The 16,983-nt window shown below is 39.1% G+C and overlaps 1 protein-coding gene across 2 annotated transcripts in view; it reads right to left on the bottom strand.

Moving 5' to 3' along the window:
• CCDC175 (coiled-coil domain containing 175) overlaps nucleotides 1-16,983 on the bottom strand; it is a 78,967-nt gene that overhangs the window by 17,512 nt on the left and 44,472 nt on the right. For both annotated transcript variants that reach the window (XM_055289212.2, XM_063644554.1), the window contains 5 exons: nucleotides 15,809-15,944; nucleotides 15,128-15,259; nucleotides 8,943-9,081; nucleotides 4,322-4,401; nucleotides 2,519-2,671 (listed from right to left, as the gene is read on the bottom strand). In XM_055289212.2, the coding sequence (XP_055145187.1) occupies nucleotides 2,519-2,671; nucleotides 4,322-4,401; nucleotides 8,943-9,081; nucleotides 15,128-15,259; nucleotides 15,809-15,944 (640 nt within the window). The remainder of the gene's footprint in view (nucleotides 1-2,518; nucleotides 2,672-4,321; nucleotides 4,402-8,942; nucleotides 9,082-15,127; nucleotides 15,260-15,808; nucleotides 15,945-16,983) is intronic.

The raw sequence follows: 16,983 nt of genomic DNA, 5'->3' as shown, positions 1-16,983 counted from the left end.
TAAACAAAAGTAAAAGCCACCTTAAGCCAACCGCAAGGCCTCATTCTTGCCCCTCTTTGACCATGGGTCTGCAGACTTTCCTAGTTCAGCTGGACTCTTGTGCTTCTCCCAAACTCTCTATTTTCTTTCAGTCTCTCTTTTCATCTCCTCTCCACAGCTCACTCCTTCAAAGTTGTTTTTCTCCAGGATTCTGTTCACAGCCCCTAATCTTCTCACTCAACACACTGTCCCTGAAGAGACTCATCCATCTCCCAGGTGTAAATCCTGCCTCTACGTTAATGATACACACTGAGAGTTCTCCTTTGAGCTCTTCACCTGGTGTGGCAAGGTTCCCTTGCTCTGGGGCACTGTATGTGTCTTGTTCAGATTGTTGCACTTAACATACTGAATTGTAATGATCTGTTTGTATGTGCACCTCTTCAGCTAGACCATGAGCTTCCAAAGGGCTGGGGCAGTATCTTACTTATCTCTGTATTCACTGTGTCTTGCCCAGTGCTTGGGTCTCAGTGCATGTTTAGAGTAAAGAGATGCAACCAGCAAAACTGAGTGGTGAGTGAATAAGAAAACAGCACAGGGTCATTCGGTGACTAGCAGATGGACACTGAATTACCAAAAAACAGGACTTCTGTAATCAGTCTTTCATCTACACATCCATCTGCTCACCCACTGTCAAAATAGCAATACAAATTCCAATTCTTTTAAGAAATAATCTATATCTTGATAGGAAGACAGTCTAGTGGAACAAATCAGTTTGTCTCAAGGTCTAGAAGAATGAAGGTGCATTGCATGTGTGAGGGTTATCAATGATGGTATGTATCTAGGCTCTTTGGAGCACAATTACCTTTTCAAAGTACATTAGTACCTATTATGCCATTTTAGTTTATAAAAAAACCATGAGAGTGGTGGGATAACTATTGCCATTTAACAGATGAAAAAAATTACCCAGCAAGGTGAAGGGATTTTCTTCATGCCATTGGACAAGTCACTGATTTTTTTCTAGCTATTAAAACTTCTAAAAAAAATACAGCTTCAATTTACACATCTATAAAAGGGACATAATGTATTATCCACTTTTTAAGGTTACAGTCTTAAACGTCAAATGAGACTGAATCCCTCTAACATTACAGGCCCTGTGCAAAACACTTGCAGTACGTTGATAACAGATCTTGACCATGAGGTCATTACAGATGGCTGGAAAAAAAGGATTTTAGAAATGGTATTTCTTTTGCATTTTCAGTTTATAAAGAAGTCACATTCAACCTGTGAGTAGCAGTTATTCCCATTTTAAGAGGCCAAAATGAAGCTTACAAGTTCAGTGATCTGCCCAAAGTCACACAGTGTCACTGGTGAATGACAGACTCTAATCCAGGTCTTTCAAACTAAAGAATGTTATGTAAAGTTTTGTTGTTATTGTTTTGTCACAGTATATAAAATGTAGGACTCTATGCACTTTAAAAATATGCTTTGAATGCAACAGTTCTGGGCATTAAAAATCAGTGTCTTATAAATATCTAATTATTAAATATAACATTTTAAAATTTTAAAACAAATACATTTTAAGTATAAATAAGACTTTAATTTTAGGGGTCGGAAGAACAAATTCCTCTGCTATAAAAAGAGCTATAATCAGTATGAAATAGGCAACCTACTTTTTAAAAAATGGGCAAAAGACTTGAACAGTCACTTCACAAAAAAAGGATATCCAAGAAGCCAGCAACAGAATAGGCGCTTCAACAGTGATCAGGAAAACACAAATCAGTGGGGCACCACTACACACCCATAAGAATGGTTGAATTGAAGACAGTTTTGTGAGAGTGTGGAGCAACTGGTGCTCTCATGCATTGCTGGTGGGAGTGGCAATTGGTGCGACTCCTTTGGGAGACTGGTGGTATGTACTAAAGTTGGAGATACACATCCCTATGGCTCTGCAATTCCACTTGAGATGTACACTCAACAGAAATATGTATGTATGTTCACCAAAAAAAAAAACATGAACTAGAATGTTCACAGCAATACTATTTGTAATAGCCAGAAATTAGAAACTCTCTGAATACCCATCAATAGTCGAGTGTATAAATGCATTGTAGTAGTAGTCATACAATGCAATACTATACAGAACTAAGAATAACAAACTACATTCAACAACAAGGCTGAACCTCACAAACATAATGTTGAGCAAAAGAACCTACACTGTATTGTTCTATACCTACAATGTTCCAAACCAGGGAAAACTAGTCTGTGGCATTAGCATGGTGGCACCCTTAGTGGGGCTGGTTAGTGACTAGAAGGGGCATAGAGGATATCTGGATACTGATAATGCTTTGTTTCTTGATGTGGGTCCTGGTTACACAAGTGTGTTCATGGAGCTGTACACTTGCAATCTGGGCACTTTTCTGTGTGTACTTTATGCTCCATTAAAAATGTTTCAAGAGCTATTCTCTTCTTTTCTCTCATAACTATTACAGCTCTAGTCAATTAATCAAAGCCATCATGAAAAGCATGGTGCTCTTAAACTTACTTCTTTTAATTTTTTATTTTCCAGGAGCAGAAGATCTGCTTTTTGGTCATTTATATAGAATCCATTTTCTAAGTTCTTTAGAGTTTCAAAATGATCTTTGGTTTTTTTGCTTTCTTGATCTCGTAATTGTTTTAATTCTTGTTTTACATCCTCCTGCTCAAACAAAAAACCCCAAATTATCTCTGAGTTCAAAGAGTAGGGCACGAGGGTATTATACTGCCTAGGCCACATTTGGAGCCGGATTCTAAATTAATTCCTGAAGCATCCAGCAGAGGATAGATATTTTTCCTTAGAAAAACCTATCAACCCCACATTTATTCATGGACTCTAGGAAGGGGGTCTGTGGACTTCAAGATAAGAACCCCAGACATTGAGACAACTTCACAAAATAAAATATACAGTCAGCCCTCTGTATCTGTGGGTTCCGCATTTGTGGATTTGACTAAACATGAATAGAATATATTCACAAAAATAAAAATAATAACAACAACAAATACAAATAATAAACAATACAGTATGACAACTACTAACATAGCATTTACATTATATTAGATATTATCAGTAATCTAGAAATAATTTAAAGTATATTGGAGAATGTGGGTAGGTTATATGCAAATAGTACACCATGTTATACAAGGGATTTGAGCATCCGTGGATTTTGATAGTCATGTTGGTCCTGGAACCAATCCCCCATAGATATCAAGGGATGACTATACTTTGATATACAAACAACTGTCCAGCAAAAATAGAGAAGGGGAAATGTATTGAGGCTTTTAAAGGAGGACTTAATGTTTCTTGAAGAAAGGAGAAGATTATGAATTTTTTCAGAATTCTCTAACGTTTTCTCTATTGAATTCTCTATTCAGTTCTCTGTTATTATACTATTATAACATGATATTTATTATTATATAATCAACACCAGAAGCATCTTATTAAGAAAATAGAACTGTATATACACTATACTTGTAATTTTCTCCTTCATATTTTCCTATATATTCCTTCATATTTTATAACATATTAAAAGTTACATGTTGAGGCTAGGCGCAGTAGCTCACGCCTGTAATCCCGGCACTGTGGGAGGCCAAGGCAGGCGGATCACTTGAGGTCAGGAGTTCGAAACCAACCTGGCCAACATGGTGAAACCTCATCTCTACTAAAAAATACAAAAATTAGACAGAAATCGCTTGAAACCGGGAGGCTGAGGTTGCAGTGAGCCGAGATTGTGCCACTGCACTCAAGCCTGGGCAACAGAGTGAGACTCCGTCTCAAAAAACAAAAAAAAGTTACATTTTGATATCAATGCATCTCAGAGAATGTTTCCATTTTTAATTAACCAATTCCACATGCATATGCTTATCACCAACTATTGATTATAAAATTTAAAAAGGCACTAGACAGCTCTTTACCTGCTGCTAATTCATCCACTCCCCCACCGCAACCTTTGTTCACTCACCCTTAAAAAGCAGAATCAAGTTTCTAACTTATAAATAAGAAAACCAAGGTCCACTCAATGACTGTTCCACAAGTACATGTTAGTTGGTTCTAGTCTCTCTCCCGCTTTCTCTGTATACATATACACATAAGTATACATATATACACATACATAGCATATGTGTACAGGTATATGTGTATACATATGCATATATGTGTGTTGTAACAAAGATTTTTAAATATTGAGATTGAATAGGTAAGTTTAACAAATGTGGATTTCATGAAAACTTCAATGCCAGGTAAATACTACCGTCTGTATATACCACTATTCTAATAATAATAAAAAAAAGAATTAATGCATTGATCCTTTACCGTGTCGCTAATGTATCTTGAAAAGTCCCTTGTAAACAGAAAAATGTGATTGTTCAGTAAATCTTCCTCCTGTCTTTGTGCTATTAAAACAAAGAAAAAAAATAACTACCTCAAAAATTTAGTTAAAAAATATTAATCAAAGAAGTACCTAGTTTTAAAAGTCTAATTCTCTCACAAGGTTTATAACAAAAACCAACTGTCAGGCACTCCACAATGCTATGTTTACTCCTGTCTGACTCCTCAGAATCAAACATTTTTAACTCTTTTTAGTTGTTTCTTCTTCCATTTAGCTCAATTTTCTTTAAAAATATGCATATATGTCTATTTTCTGATTTATCATTTTCAGGCATTTTCCATTTACTTAGTCCCATTCCCACATCCTTCTCCCACACTTACAACTTCTATATTTTGTCCCTAACCTTCCTATAAAGTTCTAGTTTTTGTTTAAATAAATTGTAACCATTTAGATCATTATGGCAATAAGGATTATCCCCGATGAGCCAAATGGTATAATATGATTAGATTTTCTTTTTAGTATAATTTTTGTTTTTTCTTGGAGTTAAAGATTGCTTTGTTTAAAAAATTGCTCAGTGTTTCATGTACATATAATTAATTCATACCAAAATCTACCACAGAACTGTACACCCTTTCAAATTTTATTTCACATATAGTCAAACACATTAACATATCTGTCAGTTTCATTTCTCCCCTCTCCCTTAGAACCTCCCTCTGAGATATGCCTTTTGGAATCTTTTCTTTCTTTGTGCTTGCTTTGCAGCTGACTTCTTGGGACTTCCTTTTGCATTTTTCTTTTTCTTTTTTAAAGGTTATATTCAACCAGAACCCTTTGTATTATTCTTATGTTGGACCTCCTATTTCCTAAATTTCTTATACTCTTTTTCTTGATTCATTTCTTCTATTTGTTGAAGCAAATTCTAGACAGCTTCAGGAAAAAGAGTAAATGGGATAAATGTTTTGAGATCTTGTATATCTCAATATGTTTCCATTCTATATTCTTGATTGATAGTTTAGCTGGGTATCTAATGTTGGAAATTATTTTCTCTCAAATTTTGAAGGCATTGTCTTATAACTTCTACTATAATGTTGCTGTTAAGAAGTTTGAAATGATTCTGATTTCTAATATTTTGTGTGAGATCTGATTTTTCTCTCTAGCAGCTTTTAGGATCCTCTCTTTCTATTTTTCCTTCTGAAATTCCACACTAAAATGGCTTAGTCTTTTCTTTTAAATATTGTTTCGGGGATTTGCTTGGACATTTAAAAATGGAAATCTATATTCTCTAGTTATAAGAAATATTTTTGTATTATTTCTTTGATAATTTTATTAGTTCTTTAAAAACATGAATATATGGCTATATCTTGATTTATCATTGTCAGGCAGTTTCTATTTACTTCGTCATATATAGGAGAGGAGATTTTAGCATGCTTACTCCCATTCCCACATCCCCCACCCACACCCACAACCTCTACATTTCATCCCTAAACTTCCTATAAAGTTATGGTTTTTGTTTAAATAAATTTTAACTGTTTAGATCATTATAATAATGTAAGGATTATTCAGATTTTTTTCTGGTCTTGTTGTTAGGTAGATATTTGGCATCTCAGAATAGTTTTTAAATTTTCTTGCCTTTCTCTCCTTTTCCTCATCTCTTTTTGTTGTTGTTGCTCTATTTTTACAGAGATTTTCTTAACTTTTCTTATAATTTTCCTATTGAATTTTAACATTTGTTATTATACTTTTAATTTCTGAGAGCTCTTTCTGTTCTCTAATCTTTAAGCATCTTTTTTTCATAAATGCAATATATTTATTTCTCTAAGAATATACTCTTTAAAAGTATGCTTATGCTCTTTGCATTTTCTCTGTTTCCACCAAGTTCTCTTGTTCTGTCCATTTCAGTTTCTCTTTCGCACTGGGTGCTTCAGATCTTTATCTGATCCCATTTAATAGTCCTGGGTGAGCTTCAATATACAGTAATCAGGAAGGAACCAGCCATTTGAGGGGACCATCAAATGTCGGTGCTGTTGTGGGGCTTTTCTCTGAATTGTTCAGTTTCCTTAGAGGAAGAATATGTTAGTCTCCTTCCTCAGGTTGGGGTAAGGGATTATGGAACAGTTCACAACACCAATGGCTGGCAGCATTCATCAAGCTGAGCTCAGAGGGGATCTCAGTGGGGATCTCAGTACAGTACCTGTCTTCTGCTCTCAGCCATATCTGATGCCTTGCAGTCTGAAGCCATCTGGTCCAGTTTCTTTTGCCAGCATTGAGGAGGAGGAGTCACTCAGCTAACTGCACAAGGAGGGGATTTGACCTGGAGCTCTAATTGCTCTTTATGAAGACTTTCAACCAACCTTTAGCCCTGTGACTCATCTCAGCTGTCATAGTTTCAGGGGACGCCACTGCCTGTGACTTTACAACTTCAGGGGAAATAACTTGTTGCCTTCATGGTGCCCTTTTTGGCAGGCTCTTGGTATTTATATTTCTCTCTCTGCCTCTATCCAATTACATCTTCCCAAAAGTTGTTGATATTTATTATCAGGTAATAAATAAATAATAAATCAGCAGATAGCAAATGTCTTGCAGTGTCTTGGTACTTATGGATTTGTATCTTTTTTAGAAAAAAAACCCTTTATATACATATTTGGGAGTTTTATGAGGGAACAAAGATATATTTATATGTTTTATCCATCAGATTTAACTAAAAGCTTTCTGTGTATGGAGCCCACGCATGCCATTCTCGGTAAGCGTAACTGCTGGCAGGTCAACTTTCCTGCTCTTATGTTCCCTTTACTTATTTTCTCCTGTCTTCCCCTCTTTTATCTACTTTCTTCAGCATTTTCTCCCCTTTGTTTACATTAAGAGATTTAGTACTTGCAATGTATTGCTTACTTTTATACTCCTAGTGTTTCTTACATCCTCCACCTAGTACACAAAGGGATAGGAAGAATGGCTGGGATAGTAGAAAATTGGGAATAGGCCAGACGCAGTGGCTCACGCCTATAATCCCAGCACTTTGGGAGGCAGAGGTGGACAGATCATGAGGCCAGGAGTTCAAGACCACCCTGACCAACATAGTGAAACCCCATCTCTACTAAAAATACAAAAATTGGCCAGGCATGGTGGCACACACCTGTAATCCCAGCTACTCATGAGGCTGAGGCAGGAGAATCGCTTGAACCCAGGAGATGGAGGTTGCAGTGAGCCGAGATTGCACCATTGCACTCCAGCCTGGACAACAGAGTGAGACTCCATCTCAAAAAAAAAAAAAAAAAGAGAGAGAAAGAAAGAAAGAAAGAAAAGAACAGAAAAGAGAAAAGAAAAGAAAAGAAAATTGGTAATAAGAGACATATGTATTGTAAGTCAGGGTAAAAGTGGTAAGAGGCCAAGAAAACCTACTTAAGTTGACTAAATGAAAACCTGACAAGAAAGTGGAAAATCATCTGAGGAGTGGGAACCAGGCCAATTACCCACGTATTATTATTATAGCATTCTTACATTTTTAAAAATCCACCCTCCTTGGCAATAATCACTATTCACTTTTGAATATTTTTTATTCTACATTTGAACATATTGGGGTTCCATATGAATGTCCCATTTTGACACAGGTGATTTTAATTCCTATCCCCATATTTGTCTTTGCTAACCAGTAGACAATTTTTGTTCCCATTCTAGTCCTTTCTGTAAATTTTGGTCCTCGCCTTCTGATTCCCATGTCTCTTCTTTCATCATCTAGAAGATACAAATTCTGGAAGTTGTTCCTGCTTAAAGACCTGGGCAGATTCCTTAATGACCCTCTACTCCCCAAATGCAATACAAGACTCAAAACCCAAAAAGATGATTCTGGGCCAGGCACAGCACTTTGGGAGGCCAAGGCAGAAGGATCTCCTAAGCCCAGGAGTTTGAGATTAGCCTGAGCAACATAGTGAGACCCTGTGTGTTTTTGGTTTTGTTTTTTTTAAAAAAAAAAAAAAAGATTCTGGATATATAAACTTTGGACCTTGGGCACAGGGTTGAATGATTACCTCCAATTTTTTGTAGAGAAAGTAATTATTTTTATATTAAACATGCATGATTATACTATGTAATATAATTAAAAATATGCATACTTTCAGACATATTTCACATCCTCTACTAACTCCCAGATCTGAGACAAGCTCTTACCTATCTGTGCCTTAGGAGGAAATCAGTGAAAAAGAGATCTGAGGAGTGCTTACTCAATAAATGGTTAAAATCATAGCAGGAAAAGAGATATAATTTGCAAATTCATGGAAGAAATAGAAAAAAATTTCCACATGGTAGCAAACAAATGAGTTAGTTCTACCTTTCCAAAGTATGGAGAGAAAGAAAATAATATAGTAAAGGACTAAGTCTTAAATAGTTTTTAAAAGAGAAAAGGAAAATTTTGACAATAGAAACAGTAAGATTGTAGTGTGGAGGAGAAATTAGTAGGTGAAGCGAAAACTAGAGAACAGAGGGCTAAAGGTAATGGGGAAAGTTCGGTGAGTTTCACCATTGGCTTGCAACTGATGACCTGCCTTGTGTTAGAAGATGACAGTGAAATCCTTACCTGGGATTGAGTTTAATTACTAAATGCTTCATATGTACCTGTAATAATATTACTGAGCTCTTCTAACTTTCTTTTTTTCTCTTTATACTCTTGTTCTGCCACCTGAAGTTGTGGAAGACACTCAACCAGTTCTTCTTCCTTTTCTTTGTTAATTTGTGTTTCCTTAACAAACATTTCCTTTAAAGAAAATAAAATCAATTGAGAAATATAATTTTGGATAATTCACAAAACAATTTAAAGTAGAATATAAGTTTTTTGAGGGAAAGAGTTTTGTCTGTCTTGGTCTCCTATCCTGAGGTACATAGAAAGATATATGGCATATACTAATCTTTTAATAAATATTTGTTCCCTGACTCACTGACACTCTGACAATCCACAAAGTAAGGAGATTAGATTCAACTGGTTCTCTAAAGATCCCTTCTGCTTTAAACCTCTTCTGCTATGTCTCTATGAACACTACCATGTATATGGCCCAAAAACATATCTGAGAAAATTTCCTTCGGTAATAGGTAATATTTTACCAAAAAGAGGCAGATAAACAATACACTTCTAAGAAATGCTGGATGTGAGAAATGGGAAGAGGATAGAAGTAATTGGATATAATGTTAAAATAAATGGGTAAAAAGTGCCCAAAGCAAAACCTGAAGATGCCTGCCTACTTATTCAAACTCAAGTTTTGTTTCGTTTCAAATGGAATAATAGTTGGACCTTTCTTAGCAAATCAGGATGGATTTTAAATGGTGACTATGGCAGAGGCCACCAACTGACATTTAATATTTGTTCTCTTCTCCTTCAATGTCAGGGCTCCTGAGTTTCAGCTGAGCACATGTAGAGTATGGTTTCCGGCCTTCCCTTGCGGGTGGGTGTGACCAAGGAGTTTGTGAATGGAAGTCATGTGTGCCACTTCTGGGCTCTGCTCCTGCAACAGGAACAGCTGTATGCTCCCCTGGTCCTTTCCTCCCTCCTCTGGCCAGAGGAGAATGAGAATGGAAGCTACTCCTTGACACACAGATGTTAGGCTCATGCTGAGGATGGCAGAGCCACCCCGCCAGCCCTGGACCCCTTCTCTATGGCCTGGACTGGGGAAGAAAAACAAACATCTCTCTTGCTATAATGACCCCTTTGAGCATCTTCCCAACTAGATGTTCAGACTCACAAAATTTGATTAGGCTACACTTGTCCCAGTTTACTCTTAAAAACTTTTAGTTTTAATTTTTGTCCAAGTTGTATGCACACATAATTGGAAGGAAATGCTAAATTTTAGCAGGGCAGTGCCAGGCATGCTTCCCTATTGGGAGGTGTCTGCACAAGACAGCAGACCAGTGGCTGTTTCCTTCATGCCCACCAAAGTGATACTTCAGATGCAAGAGAGACACAGACTCACACAGGTGGGGTTATAGTCTCCCTGGCTTAGAAACCTCATGTTCATATAAGAACTAATATCTCTTGGACATACCTTCCAGGTTTCAAAGGGCATACCCACTTAAGAGAGCCACCAAACCCAGGGAAGCCCAATGCCACAGTTTCCCATGGGTTATTTTTCCAGTCAAGATGCAGCATACAAATCAGGAGTCATTGTTATACAAGCAATGTTGCTTCCTAATACAGCTGATATTCTACCTTCATCAGGCTATTAGGGGAAGGAGTCAGAAAGTGGTTAACCCAGGGCCAGTTTCCCAATAAAAAAGGAAAGAGGGTTGTTAACCCTTTTCACATCTTACTTATGTTCACTGTGTTTTAGTGTATCTTTGATAGAGTAGTTTTCTTGCATCTTAACTAATATGTTGATATGCTGGCTGATATGTCTCCTCCCAAATTGCCATTAGCATCCTTATGAATAAATACAAAGAAGCTAAAATGCACAGAAAAAGACCATAATACAAAAATATCATAATGCAGAGGCAAGAGTACATTTCTCCAGACTGCAACATTTAAGCAGGTTAAGAAACTCAATCCAGCCAGGCGCGGTGGCTCACACCTGGAATCCCAGCACTTTGAGAGGTGGAGGGGGGCAGATCACAAGGTCAGGAGATTGAGACTATCCTGGCTAACATGGTGAAATCCCGTCTCTACTAAAAGTACAAAAAAATTAGCCAGGCGTGGTGGCATGCACCTGTAGTCCCAGCTACTTGGGAGACTGAGGCAGGAGAATCGCTTGAACCCGGGAGGCAGAGGTTGCAGTGAGCTGAGATGGTGCCACTACACTCCAGCCTGGGCAACAGAGTGAGACCCCGTCTCAAAAAAAAAAGAAAGAAACTCAATCCTGTATTATCCATACTATGTTTTTTAAAAAAGAATAGCCTGTAAATACAAGTTTGTATGTGCATGCATTAATTCATTCCCATTGCCTGTATGCAGCTCAGGTTCCCAGGGCTGCTGTGATAAGAAGCCATTCTCTTGTTCCGTGCTCTGAAAGAGACTGTGGGGTACCAGGTTCAGTATAGCAAGTTGTTGCTTGCCTGTGGGCTCAGGTTGAAGTGGGGCAGCCAGTCAGGTTCACACGGTCTTCAGATCCTTCTAGATCCTTTCTCATTGTCTCTGATTCCTGAGCTACATGCATATTTAGAGGTCAGTGAATGCAGGCTCCAGTTTCTGCTCCAGGTCCCCCATCTCCCTGAAGTTGGAGCGTTGGAAAAGGGAGACCAACGCAGATTCCAGTCCACCCTCGCTCATCCTGTGAGTTCCAGTTTGTTTTTGCTTCCATTCACTTCCTGTTGGTCTTTTCATCCCAAGTACCTGCCCCGCTGACTTCAGGCCCCAGCACCAGATGTAAAGCTGACAGCCTCACCAGACTGTGTAACTAGATACCACATTTGCAGAAGGTCAAGTCCTATAATAAACCCTTTTCCTGGCAGCTCTGCTTCTCTCATCAAATTCTGCCAGATACAGGGCTGTAGGACCTAGAAAAGTGAACGGTCCTTGGCCTGGGTTTGTCCATGCTATATCAGGATGATGTGAAAAATCTGTGGCAAGCTCCGATAGAAGATTTACAATGGAGGGCCTGGTATTGGAGCCAGGCCTATGGAAAAGTCAGCCACAGCACTGCCTTGTCAACAACACATCCCAACACTGGGATGTTTATATTATGAACCAGTGACTAATCTAATTAATATTCAGGGCTGTTTTCCTTAGAATGTATGGGTCAGAGACCCAAATGGTAGTGGGACTTCTCACTATTAAACCTAATGATTTTGCTTTTCCTCCCTGTGACTTTGGGTTCTGTTGATTTAGAGATACTACTGGGGAGAAAAATGGTTCCACCAGGGGCACAACAATAGTTTCATAAACCACAATGTGAGGTTGCTTCCTTCTAATTTTGGGTTCCTCATGCCATGAATCAAAGGCAGAAATGGGATTACAATGTGCCTGAGGTTATTGGTGCTGATTATCAAGGGGAAATCGGGTTACTGCTATACAATAATGGTGCACAGGCTGTCATTGGCCCATCCCTTTGTGTGAATTAGGCATGGGTGGACACAGCCCTGCAGTGGGCACCCAGCCTGGCAAGCCGAGTGCAGGCTGGAGGCTTGCGTGTAGTGGTTTTGCAGTTGATTTTCTTGAGTTTTGCGATCTACCAGTCATCTCATCTGCCAAGTCTTATGCTTCTATATTATGTACCTTGCCTAATTGCACTGTATAAACTTGAGTAAAAAGTTAAATAGGATCCTTATTCCTTATCCTGTTCATGACTCAAAGGGGATTGCCCTCATTGTTTTACCGGTAGTTATGATGGTAAAATTATCAAAAGTATCTGAGACACTGACCGCTTCTTAACACCTCTTCGGTTACCATTTTGGTTCAAGCTACCTTCATTTCGAACTTGGGTTATTGCTTTAGCTCCCTAATTGTTCTTCCTATGTCCACCCTTTTCTTTCCTAAATTCCACTCAACATAGAAGCTAGAGTGATCCTAATTAAAGGAAAAACTCAGATGATTTCAGCCCTCCACTCAGAACCCTCCAATGGCTTTCTAGCCCAGACAGAACAAAGGACAAAGTACTTATGATGGCCTATAAGGGTGTGCCTGATGCTCCACTTGGGTCTCCCCTTGAAGGTGGACTCGCCACACCATTGTGAGGAATGTGTTTAGCTCACACATCCAATAGTTGGCTCCTTCAGGGTCAGCTCAGCTATCTAGCCAATATCATGCTCCTTTGGGGCAGTCCCCAGTCAGTGACTAAGCAAGGAGGTGGTACAAGGATGCAGCCAGCCATTTCTGCCCAAGGCAGGCCTCTTCTAACAGGCAATCCTTGCTCCAGAGCTCCCCAGAAAGAGTTTGTCAGGCTACATAATGGCCTGACAGCTTTCCCTGCCCAATCTTGTCATAGATACTTCTCCCTAATGTACCTTATCACTCCTAATTCCGTCTCAGCATCTGCTTCCTGAAGATGACTCCTACCACCCCTGGCACTCCCCAGCTCTTATTCAGCAACCCCACCCCCTTGTGATTCCTTAGATAAGAGGGTCCTGCCTCAGGCCCTTCCTGCCTAGCATGCCCTCTGCCCGGAGCCATCTCCTGCAGACATCTGCAGGGCACCCTGCCTCATATTCAGAGCTGGACCCTTCTCTGACTACCCCTATTTACAACAGCATACAGACCATATCATGTGCACTCTCCCTGTCCCACTTCCCTGACTGATTTTTCTCTATGCCATTTATCACCATCCAATATACTACTTGTTGTTCACCTCATTTATTTTCATTCCCCCATGCTAGATAGAAAGCTCCATAAAGGCAGAGTTTTTGCCTGTTTTTCAGCATTTAGAAGAATGCCAGGCACCTAGACTAATGCTTTCCATCCTGCCTCCTCTCTCTCCCTCCTCACCCTGTTTCTTCTAACGTTGTAGTCATTTGTGTCATCTTTCCTTCCTTTGTTTGTTCCCTGAGTTGTGCCGGTTTGTTTCACCTCTTCCTATTTTCTGACCTTCTGACATCTCTTCCCTAAGTTTCTACATTTCCATACTAATAATTTTCCTTTGTACTGCTATTAAATCATGTTTTTAAATTCATAGAAGAATGTTTGATCATAGTATTTTGTTTGTTTTTGAGATGGAGTCTTGCTCTGTCACCCAGGCTGGAGTGCAGTGGCGTGATCTCGGCTCACTGCAACCTCTGCCTGCTGGGTTCACGTAATTCTCTGCCTCAGCCTCCCGAGTAGCTGGGATTACAGGTGCATGCCACCACACCCGGCTAATTTTTTTGTATTTTTAGTAGAGATGGGGTTTCACTATCTTGGCCAGGCTGAGCTTGAACTCCTGACATCGTGATCCACCCACCTTGGCCTCCCAAAGTGCTGGGATTACCGGCATGAGCCACTGCACCTGGCCTGATCATAGTTTTTATTTGTTCCATGCCACCATTTTTTCTGAGTGTTCTTCATTTGTTGGAAAGTTTTGTTCCTCTTTTCAGTTGTTTTTCTCCTAGTATTTTTGTATGAAAAATGTGACTACTTTCTTTGGGCCAGTCATCTGCAGAGGGTTTTTGTAGATGTGGCAGGATGGGATGGGGTGGGGGAAAACAACTTGGATCAGGTAAGACCCTAAATTAGGAAATTTCCGAGCTCCCTATTTTCATCCTGCAGTATGAGATTATTTCCTTCAAATAAAGCCCCTCTTTGGTGTAGCCAAGACCTCTTCTTCCTTTTCAAACCTAATCAAGTTCAGGAAGGCTTCTACCACCATCCCTGTTCTCAGCTGCTCTGCTAATGGCTGCCTCCGGGGTAATATCATCACCTTGAAAAGGTGCATTTTTTTATTGTGTTTCTGTGGACCTGGCACTTCTGGGTACTTTCAGTGCCTTTTCTCTCCACCTCCCCCGGCATCCATGCCCTGTTCTATCTCAGGTTGGTTTTTGGCAGCTCTCAAGGCAGCATGATACCCTCTTTTTAAGGAGCACATCTGAGACTGACTTTACTAATCTCCTTTGCCCCAGCTATTTTCAAGCCAGCTCCAAATGGCTTCCTACACAACTCCACCTGTCTCCAAAGCCGTTGCCAACAGTTTTACCTAATTTGAAGTGTGATTATTATTATTATTTTTGCTGAAAAAATATTTCTTATTGCTCTTCTTCCTCTTCAGGAAAAGAAGATCCAGAATGAAATTATAACCTTTTTCATACTAGAATATTTATTTTACATTTAACTGATTAGAATAGCATGAAATAGTATTCCCCCTCCCCCTTATGTAGTCATCCAAAAGTATTCTTAGATGCAAAATAAAATTTACCTCATACTTGCTTAACTCTTTCATTAACATTTTTTCTTTGTTAACAAATGCTTTCTCCTCTTCTTTTAATTCTATTGTAAGTTTTTCAATCTGTGCCATAAATTCACTGATCTCCTGTTCTCTGAAACTCGTCTAATTAGAGAAAAATGAGAATTTGTCATTTCTCTTGTAGTGATCAGCCTTACATTTTCAAATAGCCAGGAAATTAATATCTCTTTGCAGGAGGCCGACTTCTGATTTCAGTTCATATAATTTTTCAGCAACCACTGAGAGGAATATTTTTTCCTCCAGAAATTAAGTTCTTCACCAAGTGGTATTTTTATAAATACGACGTGAGGAGTGGGGAGGGTAGAGGACAGTGGGTGAGCAGAGGGTAAATATAAAAGCTTAAAGAAATGATACATGGGCTCATATTTTTAGAGGTAATTCCCTTAAAGACTAACCTTAAGTAAGTTTCTGGTTACATGCTTCAAAAGCATATTCTACTGTATTTGCTAATTCTCTCTAGTTAATATACAGCAAGTGAATACATTTCCTAAGAAAATTAAATAACTCACTCTAAACATGAAATCAGCAGAAAGGAAAATACTTTTTAATAAGATAGGATTTAATTAAATATTGAAGGAGAATTGCTGATATGCAATGTAGGGTACTAATTCTAAGTTCCTTCAGTTCTCTTACCTCGTTAAGTAATTCAGTTCGTCTAACTTCTGCATTCTGAATTTTTTCTGTAATAGCTTGTATTTCAGCTTTTATCTTGGCTGTCCAACGTGCGTGCTTTTTTCTCAAGCAAGCTATTTTCCACTGAGTTATAACACTAGAGATTAGAGCAAAAGAATTGCCATTAAATTGACATAGCAGTTTACTAAAAAGATGAAGAAATTCAAAGTAAAACAAGTCATACTATGACTACACAAAATTGTTTGTGCTATTAGTGTTGCAGACTACACACATTGCATGAAAAAGTAAGACAAAACATTAACTGCCTCAATTCTGTCTCTGCAAGTTGCTTCAGAGTAAGAAGTTACATCTGCACTTCCAATAGAACAGCGAACAAAACACACCTGGCAGCTTGCCTCCTTCAGGTAAAGGATAGAAATGAGGAAGGCTTGGGGCAAGTGGAAAATGAGGCCCAGGCAGAAATAGTAACAGAATTACCTAAATTATCAGATGTGCTACTGATAGATTTCAAACTTCTGCTTTCTCAAATTTTTCTCCACCACAACATTAAAAAGCTACATATTTGAAGAATGGTAAAAATGTATAATTAGGCCAGGCACGGTGGCTCACGCCTATAATCCCAGCACTTTGGGAGGCCGAGGCGGGCAGATCATCTGAGGTCAGGAGTTCAAGACCAGCCTGCCCAACATGGAGAAACCCCATTTCTACTAAAAATACAAACAAATTAGCCAGGTGTTGTGGCACAGGCCTATAAATCCCAGCTACTTGGGAGGCTGAGGCAGGAGAATCACTTGAACCTGGGAGGCGGGGGTTGCGGTGAGCTGAGATCGTGCTATTGCACTCTATCCTGGGCAAAAAGAGTGAAACTCTGTCTCAAAAAAAAAAAGTGCAATTAGAGTCTTTAAGTGTACATTCAATAATAACATTGGCCAGGCATGGTGGCTCATGCCTGTAATCCCAGCACTTTGGGAGGCCGAGGTGGGCAGATCACTTGAGGCCAAGAGTTTGAGAGCAGCCTGGCGAACATAGTGAAACCCCATCTCTACTAAAAATACAAAAATTAGCCGGGCATGATGGTGCATGCCTGTAATCCCAGCTACTTAGGAGAATTGCTTGAACCTGGGAAGCGGAGGTTATGGTGAGCTGAGATCACTCCACTGCACTTCAGCCTGGGC

This window comes from Symphalangus syndactylus, chromosome 8 (genome assembly GCF_028878055.3).
Source record: "Symphalangus syndactylus isolate Jambi chromosome 8, NHGRI_mSymSyn1-v2.1_pri, whole genome shotgun sequence".
In the NCBI taxonomy this organism is placed as follows: domain Eukaryota; kingdom Metazoa; phylum Chordata; class Mammalia; order Primates; family Hylobatidae; genus Symphalangus; species Symphalangus syndactylus.
The sequence above is the reverse complement of the archived record's forward strand: the minus strand, read 5'-3'. Positions and strand labels throughout refer to the sequence as shown.